Source organism: Frankliniella occidentalis, unplaced genomic scaffold (genome assembly GCF_000697945.3).
Source record: "Frankliniella occidentalis isolate FOCC.00 unplaced genomic scaffold, Focc_3.1 Scaffold91, whole genome shotgun sequence".
Taxonomy (NCBI): domain Eukaryota; kingdom Metazoa; phylum Arthropoda; class Insecta; order Thysanoptera; family Thripidae; genus Frankliniella; species Frankliniella occidentalis.
The window spans coordinates 751,049-768,713 of NW_026267220.1; the positions used below are offsets into that span (position 1 = coordinate 751,049).

A 17,665-nucleotide genomic window follows, 5' to 3' on the forward strand; every position below is an offset into this window, starting at 1 on the left:
GAATGATTATAGATTATAGATAATGATTATAAAAGATTATGGATTATAGACGTGATTATAAGTGATTATAGGGTCGTGTACTTTTGATTATACGAATTGCAGACCCCTCGTGTATCCAGCTAGGATATGTTCTTCAGCACATCTTAATCGAATGCAAGTTTGCCTCCAAACCAGAGCCAAAAAATTGTATTTGTACTTAAGCTAGCTTGAAACTTTTTTGATACAAATTTGCATCAAATTGATATGTGCTTAGGAACACATCTCCGCTCAATACAAAATTCTCCTTTCATGTGTAGAGTGCATCCCAAAGGTGTCATACTTCATAATACTACAACGTCTCGGCACTAACCGATAAAACTAAATGAGCAAGTATGGAATCCGAGCACAGGAGATTCCTGGATGCCATGGCGCGAACTGGGCGGCGAACTCCTACACATTGACTTCTACCAGGGAATAAGCAGACTGATCCGTCTGCGTAACTTGTGGCTCTGCTATCGTGGCGACAAACGAGACAATGTCGAATTAAATAAAACGAGAGAGAGAGAGGGGGAGAGAGAAGGAGAGGGGGAAGGGGATAATTAGAGGCAGAGAGCGGCTCCGCGTGATGCAACAAAGGCCGGTGATCATGCCCGGGTCGAGCCTCGGGCGGCGCCCCCCCCCCCCCCATTTCCCCCCACTCCTCTCCCTTTCTCCTTTCTCTCCCCCACCCGACTCACAATGTCAAGGTGGTCCGGGGCCCTCCCCACTCCACGCCACGGCTCGCGGCACCGCTCCCCGGCCCTGCGGCCGGCGATCCGTTCTGTCCGGCACCTGCTCCCCAATGTGTTTTCATTTGACTCGGAGCAAGGTTGGGCTTCTCCATTCTTTCTCCCTATCGTCCTGTCTTCATCGGAGACGAAGTTGTTGCTTGTTGATTGTTATTCATCTACCATTCGGGTAACTTGTCTTTAAATTTTCATTCATTACTTTTGGTTGGTCGGTTTCTAAAAGGTCTTAAACAATGGCATACAAGTGGGCTTATTCATTCAACTGGGGGCAACTGTTTGTGGAAAATTTAATTTAGAAGCATTATAGAATTTTTACGCTACTTTAAGCAAGTCTTTTTATCCTATGGGATTTTCTTCCTTGATTTATGAAATTCAATTGAGTCAAGGGGAAATCCTATCAAATTTTACTCCATTAAAACAACGGTACCGTTTCTTGTTGCACCGTCTTGAGAAAACCTTTGTATTCAACATGGTGCAATACTTCAATCTGTGTTCACATACCTGATGATTGAGTTCTCTTAGTACGTTTAATAGTTGACAGATGTGCACCCTCACTTTTTTTGCACCATAGCATGTTACTCGCAATGTAAGCCCTGTTCTCGCTGTTTTGTAATCCTGGTCTTCTTTCCTCTTCCAGGCTTCCACAATGAGGAGGGCGCGGCTCTTAGTCATCTCAGCCGCGTTTCTCGTCCTAAACCTACAGGTAAGCGTTCTCAGAGACTTCAACGCACGTGCCGATACGAAACTCTTTCTGGAAACTGGGAAAAACACGTGACATGCGTGTCAAGTTTCTCGATGTCCTGGTGTGCCGTTGTCTCTTCGCGTGGAGCATACGCATCAAGGAATGTTTTTAACGAAAGTGCGGTGTGTGACATATGGCATGCATTCACTGCGTACAGCGCATGTCAGAATATGCCACGCACTTTTGTTTATCACTCAGCCCCAGTTTCGTTCCCCCTAGTTGCTTCCCTCGTCCCTTCCTCCCCCTCTTTCTCCTTGGCCTTGCCCTTACTCCGGATGGCCGCGCAACTTCTTCTTTCCTCTTTTTTTTCCCTTCGTCGGTCGATCGTTACACCGTTAGGCCATTGCGTCATGCTTCTTGTCCCCTTCACCACCACCTGCTGTTTGTTATTATTGCTCGACTTCCCTTCACCTTTTTTTTTTCCTTGTACATATCCTTCAAAATTATATTTTATTTGAGCTCCCCCGCTGCTTCGCATGCCATGCCGTCGCCGCCATGCGCGCGCGCGTCTATCTCTCTGAACTAGATCCCCGTCGTCCTGTCGCCTTTCTCTGAGCGTCAAAGTCCCTGCTGCTGCTGCTGCTGCGCTGCTTTTCACCGGCTGCGATGCCGCCGGGCGATGCGACGCGGTGCCTGCCGGTCGTATCGACACGACTCGTCAGTGACAGAGGCCCCCTTTCTCCGGCCCCCCGGCCGACCAGTCAAAGCCCGCGCCTGCTTCATTTTACTTTTCATAAAACTATCCCTGGCTGGCCGGCTCCGTCGCGCGCCGCTCGCCCCGGGGCAGGTCGGCCGGCGCAGGGCCGCTCCTCGGACCTTGGGATCCGTTGTGTCCGGTCGGAGCCCTTGGACGTCGTGACCTTCACGGTCACGGCCGGTTGGACGCGGCGGCGGCGGCGGCGCTGGTCACGGGCAGGTGGCCATCGGGCCGGGCTGGGGGCGACGGGACGGCACTCTCTGACGACTGCCTTTTGACCGACCACTTTCGGTTGTGGTATATCGCATCGCTGCTGTGCGGAACGGAATAACTGCCATAGTGACGGCGACTGGCAGAGGTGCGCGGTGCGCGCGGATGCGGGCAAGCCTAGGAATTGTAAAGTCCGAAGTTTTTTCTGGAAAAATTTAACCTTCCCTGCAAAATTTTGGGAAAAAAATTAAAAATTGAGAAAAAATCGAACACTTTGAAAAAGTATCTTTTAAAAATTTCCTTCCTTCTTATACCCTTCTCTAAAACTAAAATCCCTATAATCCAGCCTCGCGTCGTCGGTCTCCCTTCCCTTCAGCGCCTAGCGGGCTCTGGGGTCGACTGGCCCGCTGCACTCTCGTGCCTGACGGTTGCCTGCCCTCCCGGCGCCCGGCCCGGCCGCCGGTCGGGCCCCCGGCGGCAGTGAGAGGATAATGGAGGCGATGATTGCAGGCAGGATGATTGCGCCAGGGTTTCGGGGTGTGAACACGTGATTGTTCGAGTCGTGTCCCCGTCGGTCAACTGTTTCATTGCTTAAAGTCCAAGGAGTTTTCCTTGGTCTACACATAGTTGTTAGACTCGGCACGAATTTCGAATATCGCGGGGTCTAAACTGTAACCTAACTGTGGGAATCCTAAGAACTAGCACTTCTTTTAACTTACCACGCTCATCATCGGCGTGGTGATGGATTGTAAACAATTACTGCCAGTAATAAATATGTTCCCAGCGCGCCCACCTGTCGGTTGTCTTTGACCCTCGCGTCGTCCTTGGCATTCCCGGAGCAAACGCCCCACCTCATGGGAGGCGGACGGACGCCCCACGCACCCGGGTTACAGCCGGTGCATCCACTCGGGCGGCTCGCCGGGGCGGGGCGGGGCCAGTCACCCATTCTACTTTCTCCCGGACCAGCAGCCCACTCACTAAACCCAGTGACTGAGTGCCCCCTCCCGCCGCCGCCGCCGTCGCACCGGCCGCCGGAGCCAAAGACCTCCGCGGAGCCACGCGGTCCGGGGCGGGGCAGGGTGGGGCGTCACTGACCAGATGATTGGCCTCTCCATCCTGCTTGCACCACCCTGCTGGACCCCACGCTGCTCATGCTCTCGCTCTCTCTCTTTCTCTCTCTCTCTCTCTCTCTCTCTCTCTCTCTCTCTCTCTCTCTCTCTCTCTCCTGCATCTTCTCCTGCTCGTGCACGTGCTTGTCTAACGTGTTAATTTGTTCACTGTTAATGAGTCGACGTCTCAATCAAGCATTTACGCCCCGCTCTCTTTCTATTTAACCCTTCATTTTACACTCTCTCCCCTCCTCTCTCTTTCTCTCTCTCCCTCTCTCGCTCCGCTTCTCCTTACTTTTCGGGCGGTGCGAACAGCCTGACGTCAGAGCGGTCCGGCTGGTGGCGGGGCGTGGCTGCCCGATCTTACTTTCGCTGAGACCTGTTGAGATCTCGCCTCGCCGCGCCCCGGGGCCCGGCTGCCTGGCTGGCTGCTCGGCCTGCCCCGCCCGCGGAAGGCTTTGGGAAAGGGGACCACCTGCACCAGAACAGTGAACACTGCCTCGAAAAGGAACCCGTCCGCTGACACGCGAGCTCCACGTTCATCCAACACTGTGAAACCTGTGAAACTAACAAATGTACGCGTCTACTTTCCGTTTCAAAAGTTGAGAAGCAGCTGCCAACTAACAAATCCGTAACTTAAAAATTATAAGGGTGATTTTATTTTTAACAGTATTTGTTGACAACGCAATCGGAAAATTTCCAAATCGGTTGTAAACCTGAAAAGGATGAAAAATGCGTTTCGACTTTTCAGAAACCTTTTCTTTCAGTGTGTGTGGCCGGCGCCCTGTGTGCAGGCTGATATTAATTACTGCCACTACCGCAGGTGTGTTCTCCTCGTGGGAAGAGAAGGTAGTCTGCGACCGTGGTGTTGCTGGCCGGTTTTTGGCCCACTCGAAAGAGTTTCAGGAATCCCCTAGTACTGCGCCTCGCTGGCGCGTCGCTCACTTCAGTCGTGTCCCCGGACGGCGGCGCCTTGCCTCAAAACGATTTTATTTCAACTTGTTTCTTTTCTTTTCTCTTTCTTTTCATTTCTCCGTTGGGTATGCGCGCGCAAGTGCGCCCTGTCTCTCCGAGACACGCCCGTTTTAAAAATACCTGTCGTATGTGTGTGCGCGCGTGTGCGCGCACGTGTGTGTGTGCGCGCGCCTTGTACACACGACACCGAGACGAGAGGAAGCCGGCGAGGAGGAGAAGGAGGGCCCCGAGGCGGACCAAGGCGGTAGCGTCAGTGACCCACTTTCCACACAAACACGTTCACACACTCTAACACGTCGAGCCGGGCGGGGCCGGCGCGGTGCGGCGCGGGGAGGCCTAGACACTCATGAATAACAGATGCCCCGCCCGGGCCCTGCCCCCTGCTGCACTTGCCCCCAGACAAGCGACTGGAAAGTGAGTCATATCTGACGCCGCGGGGCGCGCCGCGGGCCACGGGGACGGATCGGCGTAATGTCAAGTGCAGTGGGCCAAAAGAGCCGTGCAGGGTACCTGGCACCCCCCTTTGGCGAGAGAACGGTGCATCGCGGTGCCGACTCGCACACGGTGAACATTTTTGCACCGTCGTGAAGTTCCTGGTTCGTATTTTTTGGGAAAACATTCTTTACGGGACACTTTTCCCGCCTCCCGTGTCTTCTGTTTATTTTTATGTTGAATTGTCTGGGACATACTGAGAAACTAACGATTCGCTGCGCAAATATACCGTTTAATCAGCATGCCTGGAAGCACACAATGTTTTAAGTGGGATGTTTAAACTGTGCGCTTGGGCGGGCACGCTGCGCTGTTTAAACAGTGTGCCTGGTTTGCATGAGGCGCGTGCTGTTCTATCAGCGTGCTTGACTGTTTAAACACTGTTCGAGAAAAGTTTGCTCCTTTGCATGCTGATTGGACTGCATGTTAAAGCACACTGTGGATTTTCAGAGCACCCATGACCATATCTACAGTGATTATGAAAGCAAACTAATCGGGAATCAACTGCATGCCTTATTGCAATATTTAGTAAGAAGGCCTCTGCGTCATAGAGCGAAACGAAAAGTCGAGAGAAAAGTATAAAGACGGAAAAGTTGTAAGCATTTGATATTGCACGCATGCGCAGCAAAGTTGTCAGCATGTGATATTGCACGCATGCGCAGCAAAGTTGTCAGCATGTGGTATTGCGCGCATGCGCAGCAGGACGAACTGGGAAATTTACCGCATTCAACTAGAACTTCACAGGAAAAATGTTTTCTGTTACTATAAAGGCTGTTGCCCCCTGGTCCGCCGTGGTTAGGTTTACGCGCGGTGGCCGCCGCTGACGGAACAGGGCGCTATCCTTTGTCATTTTGATCACAATAACATGTACTAAAAAATAATAGTAACAATAATGAAGCTAAGGTATTGTCAAAATGACAAAGAATTTTTCTAGTGGGAGATTTGCTGCGGCGAGGTGGCGCTCTTTCCTGGCCGACCACCTGCGGCCATAACTCTCGGTGCTGCACATTTGTGAATGTCATTTGTCTTGGTGCAGCACACTTCTTCAAATGCGACATGTGCGGGGTACTGCTTGTCGCGCCCTGCTGCCCACGACTCTCGCCGCATGGACCGTCAATGTCCGTGATGGCATTCCGAAAACTCTTTTGCGCGCTCTCGCGCGCTCGGAGCTCCATTCCACTCCATGCCGTGCTCCTAGCGGTTTATACTACTTTCGCTCTTTACGGCAGGGACGCCCGCGGGGGGTGGCATGGCAGGCAGGCGGCGCGACCGGGCGGGGCGGGGCGGGGCGGTTGACGGGCGGGGTGACTTTGCGCGGCATGCAGTATTGTCTTTGTAAGGCTCTTTTTTACAGCCGCCTATTCGAACTTTGTGAATGTACACGCTAACGCTTTACGTTGTAAAGTTAACGACCCGCGTCCAAAAGGTATGGGCTGGGTACTTTGTGGCACTCATCGCGTTCGGGCACACTCGGTGGTATTATGGTACTTTTGCGGTGCTCGCGGCAGCACGGCGATAAAAGGGAGGGTCCCTCCCGTGTCGTTTGGCGCGTCTGGAGTTGCGCAACGCACGCGCGTGTCGCGCAGCACTACACGTGAGTGTTGCTGCCGTTACGCCCCTGCTGCCCGCCTTTCTCCGGACGGACGCACGGGCGGACGGACGGACGGGGCGACTGGCTGGCTAAAGGCCAAGGCGGGGCCCCAGACATCGTAATGGTCGCAGAGACCCACACTACGCCACGCCACGCCCTGCTGTCCGTCCCAATGCCATAGCGTGTCCGGCCATTTCCATACGAAGCGAAAGTAAACAAACCGAAGAGAGGAGGAGGAGGAAGGAGAAGGCAGCAAGAGGCGGCGGCGGCCAGCAGCGTGCCTTCACCCAGTCCAGGCCGTGGGAGGTGGAGGGGGCAGGGAGCACCTGTTGGCGCAAGTTCAAGGGCGACCGATCCCCATCCCATCCCATGCCGCGTTCTTGCCAGCCAACTGCTCGTGTCCGTACCGCGATACCGGAAAAGGTTGAGGGGAAACTTTTGCGTCCTAATAATCTTACAACGTGCCTGGAGTATTGTTGAAAATGTCATGCGCGCATTTTGTGCTTTCACGATCTGTAATGCGGGCTTCATTCGTATTCCTTTTTTTTCGGGGGTGAAAGTGATTATTCTTATGTTGCCAGATGGCCCAACCATTCGCTCGGAGCGGAATTGTTTTTGGTTTTACTTCTTTTTACCCTCTATTGCGAAATCATTTTCCTTGATTACTTTTCGGCTGGCTGGCGGGTGAGTGATGGGCGATACGGGGTCTTGTTCCCGAAAGTGATCCCCTCTGCCGCGTGGCCTCTCTCCATCTCTCCTTCATCCTCTCTCCCTTTCTCTCTGCAGCTACAGCAGCAGCTGCCGCGAGAGGGAATTACATTCCACCTGCGTCCGGCCGTTCGGCCAGTACAGCAACTCGTTTCTTTTTGTTATTTGTATCTCTCTCTTTTCTCTCTGACCGCAGCAGGAGCGCTCAAACGACGCGCGCACCGGTATGGCTCGCTCCGCGCACGCGCGCCAAAATAATTTTGTTCAAACGAAAAAAAAGGGGGCCCAACCGAGAGAAAATTAAATACTCTGCTAATCCAAGTGCAGAAGTGTTTGCCACTTGTAACTGTAAAACTCTTGAGTTCTGCACTAAGAAGTCAATATTGCTTCTGGTTGCTACCTCTGCAGAGCAATCTTATTTTGAGTCATACCATCGTCTTCAGCGTGAAATTTCGAATCAAACGAGCCTACATGTGATGGGGGTCTGATCCACGGTTCACGGCTCTAAGAATGTGCACAATGTCAGTAGTTTTCGATCAGACCCCCATCACATGTAGCCTCGTTTGATTCGAAATTTCACGCTGAAGACGATGGTATGACTCAAAATAAGATTGCTCTGCAGAGGTAGTAACCAGAAGCAATATTGACTTCTTAGTGCAGAACTCAAGAGTTTTACAGTTACAAGTGGCAAACACTTCTGCACTTGGATTAGCAGAGTATTCATGCTCAAGGGCGTGTACTCGGGCAAGTGTGTGAATGTCTCCCGGAATGTCTCACACTTGGAGGAATGTGAATTTCTTCTTTAGGACAAGTTTACAATTTTTACTGGAAAATGCACTTTTTTACAGGTCCAACTGTGCGAACGGAAATTTCTTTCACCTGCAAGTGTGTGACAGTCATGCTCTTTAGGGTGTTTAGTGTGTGTTTTGTTTTTGCCGTGCAGTGATGTGGCGCGGGGCGCGTGCGGTGTTGAATCACGACGAGGCGATGAATACAAGTGATGACTCCACGATTTCCTCTCCTGCCGTTTTGCGTACACAGTCGCGGCGGCGGCCGTTGCGCAGGGGAGAGATAATCTAGAGTATGAGAGGGGCAGCTTGCAGCAGGTGGAAGGGGGGACGGGGAGGGGAGGTGCTGCACCGGCCTTACCTTGTTAACTTGGAATGCGGAGTGAAAGTGGCAGCGGCTCGGCGTCCGGTCCAACGCCCCTCTCCGACGCGCCCCCCCCCGCCCCGCCCCCCACACCTTGCCCTGCCGCGCCGCGCCCGCCGTGGATACTCACTCGAGGGTCAGTGGCAGCCGCCGACCGTTTAGTTGTTGCTGCTCCTGCTGATGTTGTTTGTCAGATGTGGACCGGCATCTATATTCATCCTCTCTCTACTGTCGGGAGCAGCAGGGCCTGACTGGCGGGGCCTGGCGAAGGAGTGGCAGCACCTGTTTCTCGTATGGGAAGACCCCGGGGAGAGAGAGAGGGAGAGGGGAGGGGGGGGTCACCTCTCTCGTGAAAGGAAAGTCTCGATGAGTGAAGTTAATGCTTTGAAACGGGTGGCTCTCCCCAGTAACAGGAACTTGTCGATCGACTGTCGACGAGCTGCTGACAAATTGTAACGACCCCGTGCCAGACATGCAAACGTTTATGTTTGATCATCAACGTGGCAAAAGCCAGGGTTTGGTTTTCAAGCAGTATATTACGCGCTCGAGGCAGAGCACGACAGCAGCTAAAAGAAGGAATGGGATGCTCTTTGTAGAAACCGGAACCGGAGCAAACTGCTTGGTAAAGTCACATGAACAATTGTAGGATATTTTAAAGTTTGCACTGCGTGATTTGAGTTTCCTGAGCAGGTTATTTTATTATTTTTTCGGGAGTGACAGAAACTGGAGTTTGTAGCCGCGTTTTTATGCAGGGAGATAGGAGAAGACTGTGTGAGATTAAGTAGAGAGAGAAGAGGAGAGGGGACTGGGCGCTCGCCACCTGCTGCTTCTGCGAGGCGGAGGCGAGTGCGTGCGTGTGCGCGTGCTCGAGCTATCCCAGTCACCCCAGCGGAACAAATTGGCCCAATAGTAGTAAAGTGTTTGAAACATGTGCGGAAAGGAGAAAGAGAGGCCGTGCTCCCAGGAAAGGAAAGGAGTTTTTGCTCTTAACTCGCGGAGAAACTTTCGGATGAGCTTAGCCTCGCGCCATCCTCTTATTGCAAGACGACCTCCGCTTTGTCATCCCTTTTTCCGCCTGCTTACTCACATAAATTAGGTACATATGATTCATATCCTTGTATTCTTTTTCTAATAAATTTTCTTCGACCATTCTCCCACCAGATAATTACTCGTGCGGTTATGTTTTTTATATGCATGAGCATTTTGTCCTTCTTTAGACTGAATGAGTAATTTTGATCTATTTAGCGGGACAGCTGGGGCGGCGCAGGGCAGTGCAGGGTGGGGCGTGGCAGTGCGGGGTACGCCGCGGCGCGCTCTGAGGCGCGCCTCCTCCTGCGGTCCGTGTGCGCCGCGCTGCACCTCACGCCTTGCTCCTGCACGCGAGCGCAGAGAGAGAGAGAGAGAGGGGGAGAGAGAGAGAGAGAGACGGAGCCACACGCATTGTGCGCGGCCATACCTAGCCTAATTAGGTTCTCCTTATGGCTGGCCCGGCCCGCCCCCCTTTTCCCATCGCCGCAGCCGCAGCGCGCACTACCGATACCCTGCCATTATATTGTTGGCTCCGAGCAATTAGATGCGCGAAATAATATCATCACAACTACAGCAGCAGCAAGAGCCAGAACCCGCCGGCGCCGGCACCGGCACCGGGTGGTGAAAACGAAGCCGCGCTCTCTTGCAAAGCCCTTTGAGCTGCCGGCACTAAGTACAACGGCTTGCTGCTGAAGAGGGGCGGGCGCGGGGTTCCGCCCACGAGCAGCGTGTCCGCTTGCCTGCCTCCCCCCACGGAATATTCACACGCCGCGTTTGAATTTTTGGCGTGTTTTATTGTCTGGCCGAACTTTCCATCGGGCTCTGCTGTGGCGAGCGCCTGCAGGGTGGGCAGTCCCGCCCGGCGCCCGCGCTCCATGGGACTGCCTGCTTACCAGGCGCTCCGGCTGGCCTATCTCTCTCTCTCCTCGTGGGCTGGAGCAAGCAACTACACTTTAAATTCGGGCGGTCACCTACGGGCAGGATGGGAGGGTTATAAAATCACGCAAAACTGGTGGGATATAGCAGATCCCGAAGGTGTCCGGATGGTGGCTAACTTCGGTGGTCCCGTTTTGGGGTTCCAGTCACTTAGAGAAATCGTTGCTTAGAAAACACGTTCGTCATTTGACGTTGCGAACCTACCAAGTTCAGTCATTGCAAGCTCTCATAATAGCGCCTTGTAGTTAGGCAACATCTCGCCTGCAGTGCAGGCGTGTACTGCGGTGTGGCCTACCCCGAGTCTCGCAGGCGCTTAGGCGCCGAGCTCTCTGCTCATATCATTTGCCGTCGTCATTTGCCGAACGAATCGCGATTTACTATGTGGAATCGGAAAAGATCCTCCACAACTCGACACTTTCTTTCTACGATTTAGTTTTGCTTTACACCAAAAGCCCTTAAGCCCGGCTCAGTCGGGCTGGCGGCGGCGGTGGTGCATCAAGCGAGTCGCTTTCACGGCGGCGGCGGGCGACGGCCAGCCCCCGGGGACTGGTGCGGGAACAAATCTCCTTATGTGAGTGAGTGGGTGGTATCGCCTCGTATCTCGTCCGAGTGGCGAGCGGGACGGCCGGCTCCGCGCCACAGCCAGCCTGTCAATCTCCTTTCTAGTTTCCAGCAGGCGCGTGGCGCGGCGCGCGGGGGCCGCTTTCCTATTCTGCCACCGCCGCGCTCGCGCGCGCGGCAGGAGGAGAGCAACGACAGGCTGGTCGCATCGATCGTATGAACAAAAGAGGCAGGAGCGGGAAGGCGGGGCGGGGCGGGGGAGGAGGGGCAAGGTACCCTAATGCCCACACCAGATGGCTCTCCGACTGGCCCCGTTTTCACATTGCAGCCGACGCATCGCCACGCCACGCCCATGGGATGCCGAGAAAACGAGTCCCGCGCGCACAGCGTCGCGCGGCGGCGCCGGCTCTAGGGTGTGGCCGACTGCACGTCTTCGCCATCGTGCTCATCACCTACCCTAACCAACCCGACCTAACCTCCCCGACAAAAACGAACTCCCCTTTCCCGTGTTAATTTAACTTGACGTAACCTAACTCTCCACTTTGTTTTGTTGCAGAGCGCCGCGTCGGACGCACCCCTTCTGGACGCAGCGTCGCTGCCCCTGGAGCACAGGGCGGCGTACGGACCACCCGCAGCCCCGGTGTACGGGCCGCCGCCCCTCGGCGGGCCCGGCCCCGGGGGGCCGCTCCTCGGGGGCGGCGGGGGCGGCGGCGGCGGGGGCGGCAACGCCCTGGGCCACGGCGACGAGGCCTGGCCCCTCGCCACGCCCGACATGCCGCAGATCAAGCACCTGCAAGTGCAGTGCGAGAAGACGCACATGCGGGTCAACATCGAGTTCGACAGGCCCTTCTACGGCATGATCTTCTCCAAGGGTGAGTCGAGTCTGCGGGCCTGGGCCGCAGTCCCGGCCCAGCCAGCAACGCGGTGTCCGAATGGTCCTGGACGACAGGTTCGGTAGTCGCGACTGTGCTGTCCATAAATGTATAAGAAACAAAAAGGAAATTTACGCAAAGACAACATTTAATCATGATTTCAAGTCTTAAAAAAGTTACTTTATTTGATTTGATGTTTGGTTTTGAATCTACTAGGCCTGTTGGATCGGAATTTCCGGACTTTCGTTACAAAAATTTACATTTGACAGCGCTAAGTGACCCCGAACCTGACCGAGTCCGCGATGATTCGGACTCTGCAGCACCTGGCGGCGCAGGGGCGTGCGCCTCGTGGGCCGCCCCTGCGCCGCCGACGGTGCTCTGGCGGGCCGAGGATGCCCAGGTGTGGTGGAGTGTAGCCCTTCTTCCGTACCTATCGAGGCACTGTGCGCTTCTACTGTAGATAAAGCTTGTTTAGCCCGCGAAACCATCGGACCAGCACCCCCTCGCTGGCCGAGCTTTCGCGCAACGGCAGGCACTTGGGCGTGTGCAGCAGGGGCGCGCCAAGAAGGGGTGGGCCCTAGTCCGGAGTTGAACCCTCGCCCGTCGGACGAACGCGGCGTTCTATGAACGACTACTGTTTTCGTTCTGACGCCAAACCTGGTCAGCGACGGATCCGTCGCACACCCCTTGCACACTGCGCCTCGCTGCCACGCGCCCACTTGCCTAAAACTCGCGCGCTCACAAACCAATTTTCCTAGCTCATTAGCAAAAACTTATTTAACTTGAATTAACAATGTTTTGGGATTTTGTTCCTTCTCTTCTTGCATTTCTGTACCATCTGCTCACCCTCCGTCTCCCTCTCTCTTTCTCTCCCCCCCTCACGTTGGTTGCAGGCTTTTACAGTGACCCCCACTGCGTGCACCTCAAGCCCGGCACGGGCCACCTCAGCGCCACCTTCGAGATCTTCCTCAACTCGTGCGGCATGTCCTCGTCCGGGAACCAGCAGGGCGGCGACTACGGCGGCCACGGGCCCACGCCCTCCGGCTCGTACGTCGAGAACACCATCATCGTGCAGTACGACCCCTACGTGCAGGAGGTAACGCCATCGTCACAAACTTTTTGCGTTCTTGCCATTTCATTTTTGGCCGTCCCGCAATAATGTAACCTATTCGTCTCTCCTCAGGTGTGGGATCAGGCGCGCAAGCTGCGCTGCACCTGGTACGACTTCTACGAAAAGGCCGTCACCTTCAGGCCCTTCCAGGTCGACATGCTCCACGCCGTCACCGCCAACTTCCTCGGCGATAACCTGCAGTGCTGGATGCAGATCCAGGTACGACCCGGGTCAAACATTATTTTTCTTTTCGCAGAAGGGAGTGGTCGCGAATTATTTCCTTTCGAGCGGCGGCGAATGGAATAAGTTTTAGCCCATAGGAGTGCAGTGTTATCGTTAACGAGATTAACCCGCATCTCGCCATTATTACTTCCGATATGGTCGGCCTGCTTGTGCGGCGCGTGTGCGCGGCGGCGCGCCGGTCTGGGGAGCGACCAACTAGGGCCCGTGGGGCTGGCGTGGGCTGGCTGGCGTGCGCGGCTCTAGCGCGCCCCGGTGCGCGTCCTGGGAAGTAGGTGGGTCAAATGGCGTATGGCGTATGGTCGCGCGGTCTCGTTCTCAGACAAAGACAAAAGCTCATTTACCCGCGGCGAGGCTGGCCGCGAAGAGCACAACACACGGGTGTGCAGGTGCGGCGTGTGCCGTGTTCCGGTTGCTCTCCGCAGCATCGCCTTTATTGTCCGTCTCTTTTCAGGTCGGCAAGGGACCCTGGGCGTCCGAGGTGTCTGGCATCGTCAAGATCGGCCAGACCATGACCATGGTGCTCGCCATCAAGGACGACGAGAGCAAGTTCGACATGCTGGTGCGCAACTGCGTGGCCCACGACGGCAAGCGGGCGCCCATCCAGCTGGTGGACCAGCACGGCTGCGTCGTCAGGCCCAAGATCATGAGCCGCTTCCAGAAGATCAAGAACTTCGGCCCGTCCGCGTCGGTCGTGTCGTTCGCCTACTTCCAGGCCTTCAAGTTCCCCGACTCGATGAACGTGCACTTCCAGTGCGTTATCCAGGTTTGCCGGTACAACTGCCCCGAGCCCAAGTGCGGCGGCCACGGCCTCGCGGCCCTTGGCGGCCTCAGCTCCGAGTATGGCGCCCCCGGCATCGGCGGCCTCGGCGGCGGTCTCGGCTCCGGCGCCTCCATCTCGCACGAGTACGGCGCGCCGCCGCCGCCCCAGCTGCACGGCGACTACGGCCCCCCACCCCTCGGAGACCAGTACGGTCCCCCTGCCGCCTACCCTGACCCCCGACACCCCTCAGGTAAGCCCTTCGTCCCCATAGCGCACGGGGCCCTCATACCAACACCCCCAGCCGCACACTCACCCTTCGCTCTCTCCATTGCAGGGCCCTCCGGCGCATACTCGGAGCCCCAAGAGAACGTGGTGCCAGCCCCCAACGCCCAGGCGCAGCAGGGCGCCGCCCCCGAGAACGCCTCCACCGCCTCCGAGAAGTCATCCCAGGACGCGCAGCCCTCACAGCAGCAACAGCAGCAGACGTCGGCGGCACCGCCCCAAGGCGCCGTGGTCGCCCCCAGCGCCAGCGGAGCGGACCTCAACCTGCCCCCGCCGCCCCTGCCCGGCCAGCGCGGCACATACACCACCGTCAAGAGGAAAGGTGAGTGCACCCTCCCGCCCAAGGTCACCCCCCGCCCTCCACAACGAGTGCCTCGCACTGATCGCTTCTGTCTCCCACAGGAGGCGTCCACGACGAGCTAGAGAGCAACCTGGCCACCCTCGGCGGCCGGCCGCGCTCCGTCGAGTCGGTGCCCGCCGAGTTCGCGGGCGCGAGGAGAAGGCGCGAGACGGACAGCTTCACGCTGACGCTGGGCACGGCGCCCCGCTCGGCGCCCCGGGTGCGCGTGGCGCGCGTGCGGAGGGAGGCCGGTCAGGAGATGACCGACGTCAACACGAGCCGGACCATCCAGGTTGTGGCGCCCGGCGACGTCAACTTCGCCCTCAACGCGGGCGCCTCGTCCAACGAGACGGTGGTGATCCAGTCGGCGCAGCAGGGCAACGCCGACCAGGAGCACATCTGCATGTCGGTGCCCTCGTTCGTCGGCGGGCTCGTCATGCTGCTGCTGGTCCTGGTCGTGAGCTGCCTGGTGGCCGCCTTCCTGTTCGTCCGCGTGCGCGCCATCGACCGGAAGGGCATCACCACCACGTTCGGCGTGCTGCCCGGCCGCGGCTTCGACAACACCGAGTACGTCAAGGGCATCAACTGAGCGGGCTGCCGCCGCGCCCCGGGCTGCCGAACGGGATAGCCCGGGGGGACCACGGCAAGCCTGCAGGCGCTGCAGGCCGAGGGACGGCCCGGCCGGGGCGTGAGGGCGCGACGGACACCCCTGGGGTGCGACACCCCCAGCGCCACCGCCACGCCGAGCCACGCCCCACCCCACCACGCCACGCCTCCGAAAGGGACGCGTGTCGTCCGGCGGGGAAAATTAAAGGACACTCAGACGATTTAGTAAAGGTGGGAGTGCGACAGAGCGCGTCCAGCTGTGAGTGGGAGAGAGAAGGAAAACGAAAGGGAGAGCGAGAGAAGAGGGTTCGGAATATTGCGGACGGAGCTGTATGTGTGCAGTCAAATTCTTGACGGTTCTGACGTCACGACTTTCTTTTTACTATTTCGTCTCATGTCGGTTGTAAGTGTAGTAATTTTACTGGTACCTCGTCTGTCGCGGCGGGGTAGATCAGCGTACGTTATATTAACGGTGTACCGGGCGGAGTGTACTACTTGTCGTTGCGCTTGGAGTGGAGTCAGCTCGCCGGGCCCTCTTCTCTCAGGTTGACGAACTTGCAGAAAACCCTGGTTGGATAGCGTCCATTCTTATTTGTCTTTGAAATGGCCAAATTTAAGTTGATGGTGTGTTTGCTCAAGACGACGTGATCGGTGGTGGCTGGCCAACGGGATTTGACCGGCTGCCGCAGAGTCACCCCCCTCTCCTGAGCAAGTACACCACGACATTTGTCTTTAGGGAAGGGCTCTAGCGGTGAAACAGGTAATACGGTAAAGCAGTGTCGACAAGCGGGTGGGCTCGTCACTGCACGGCATACGCTCAGTAGGAAAGTACCAAAGTTCTCGGTACGTTACGGCGCGCCGAGGCGGCCTGAGGCTGCCCTGTTATCTCTTCTCTTCTCTTACCCGCGTTCGAAGGAACGGGAGGGCTAGTCAACCATATCATGCCTATCCGGTTCGGTCCGGGTGTTTGACCCAGTTTAACGCTCTGGTGTGTTTGGAAGGGTTCCAATAAAGTGCAGAAATCTTGTGGGGTAAAAGATGTGTCAAGTACCTGTGAGGAACTATAAAGTATCTCTACAAAACGATTCCCAGGTACAATGACACATTTGTTAAATTCGTGTACAATATTATTTGCGTGGTCATATGTAAGATGTAGTATCGTTTTTCTGGTCTCCACTTTTCTTTGTATTGATTAAAATCAACACTTTTTTGTATGAAAGAAATTACAGATGTGTGCTGGAACATACATCCTCAGTTATTGCACAGTACAGTCTATTTATAGTTTATTGTAATACACACACAATAATTGTAATCTGTGTAATTTTACAAATGTCTCAAATTTCGAAAATTTATGTTTGGACCCTCTATTCTTCCCCTCAGTGTTTGCTATTGTTGTTGTTCATGTGTGATTTATGTGATGATGTAAAGTATTATGTACACTTGTCTCTGTCTAGATATTTATTTTAAAGTAAGTTAATTATACTTGGATTAGTGTAATTTTGACAAATTAGGCAAACTTGCGATCTTGAAATTTATTATTATCCTGGCGAAAGTCCAAAAGTTGAGCAAGTTCTTATTTGTCTGTTTGAAGAAATTTTCTTCCTCTTCTCTATATTAGTTTAAGGTTATTTATGAACTTTCACTCACCTTTCATTCCCCTGCTAACAATTTTGTTCCTGTTGAATGTTGTTGTTTGATGTACTTTTGTATTTTTAGTAGACGGTTTACCATAACAGTAAATCATTCTCCAATAGTTTGACTGCGTTCTTATCTAAAAGTTAACAGATTTATACATGTGCATGTATTTTATGAAATTCATTTCTGCATTCTGTAATTTTCATGTATATTTGTATATGATTCTAGTTATCACATTTTGTCTACTGGAGTATGTAGGTATAAACCTACTACTTGTGGGTTCAAATGAATGACTTTTAATTAGAAAATGCACTACTTTGTATCATACACAACACTACAAAATTTTAGTTCCAAAGTCAACAATCAAAATGTTTTTGTAATTCGACCAGCAGTACTGTTAAAAATAAACAAGTTCTAATGTTAACATGACTTGAACAATTTATTCAAAATCGTCTCCCTGCAAGCCCTACATTAAAGATCATTTTTGCATCGCTGAATCTGGAACAAGTCAGAACATAATCCTGGGGGTACATAGGTGGTTGAATGCGTACGTTGGTTAAACTGCACTGACCCCCCAGACGCAATCGACGCAATCGACGCAATCGACGCAATCGACGCAATCGACGCAATCGACGCAATCGACGCAAACGACGCAATCGACGCAATCGACGCAATCGACGCAATCGACGCAATCGACGCAATCGACGCAATCGACGCAATCGACGCAATCGACGCAATCGACGCAATCCCCCTTTATCCCCCTTTATCCCCCTTTATCCCCCTTTATCCCCCTTTATCCCCCTTTATCCCCCTTTATCCCCCTTTATCCCCCTTTATCCCCCTTTATCCC

At 54.6% G+C, this 17,665-nt stretch overlaps 1 protein-coding gene across 2 annotated transcripts in view; it reads left to right on the forward strand.

The window, feature by feature from the left end:
- Positions 1–17,239, forward strand: part of LOC113204832 (uncharacterized) — a 35,647-nt gene extending 18,408 nt beyond the window's left edge. For both annotated transcript variants that reach the window (XM_052269419.1, XM_026420158.2), the window contains exons 2-8: positions 1,405–1,470; positions 11,523–11,838; positions 12,732–12,934; positions 13,022–13,168; positions 13,644–14,202; positions 14,287–14,556; positions 14,637–17,239. In XM_052269419.1, the coding sequence (XP_052125379.1) occupies positions 1,414–1,470; positions 11,523–11,838; positions 12,732–12,934; positions 13,022–13,168; positions 13,644–14,202; positions 14,287–14,556; positions 14,637–15,163 (2,079 nt within the window). In that variant the 5' untranslated portion in view covers positions 1,405–1,413 and the 3' untranslated portion in view covers positions 15,164–17,239. The remainder of the gene's footprint in view (positions 1–1,404; positions 1,471–11,522; positions 11,839–12,731; positions 12,935–13,021; positions 13,169–13,643; positions 14,203–14,286; positions 14,557–14,636) is intronic.
- The last annotated feature ends 426 nt before the right edge of the window (positions 17,240–17,665 follow it).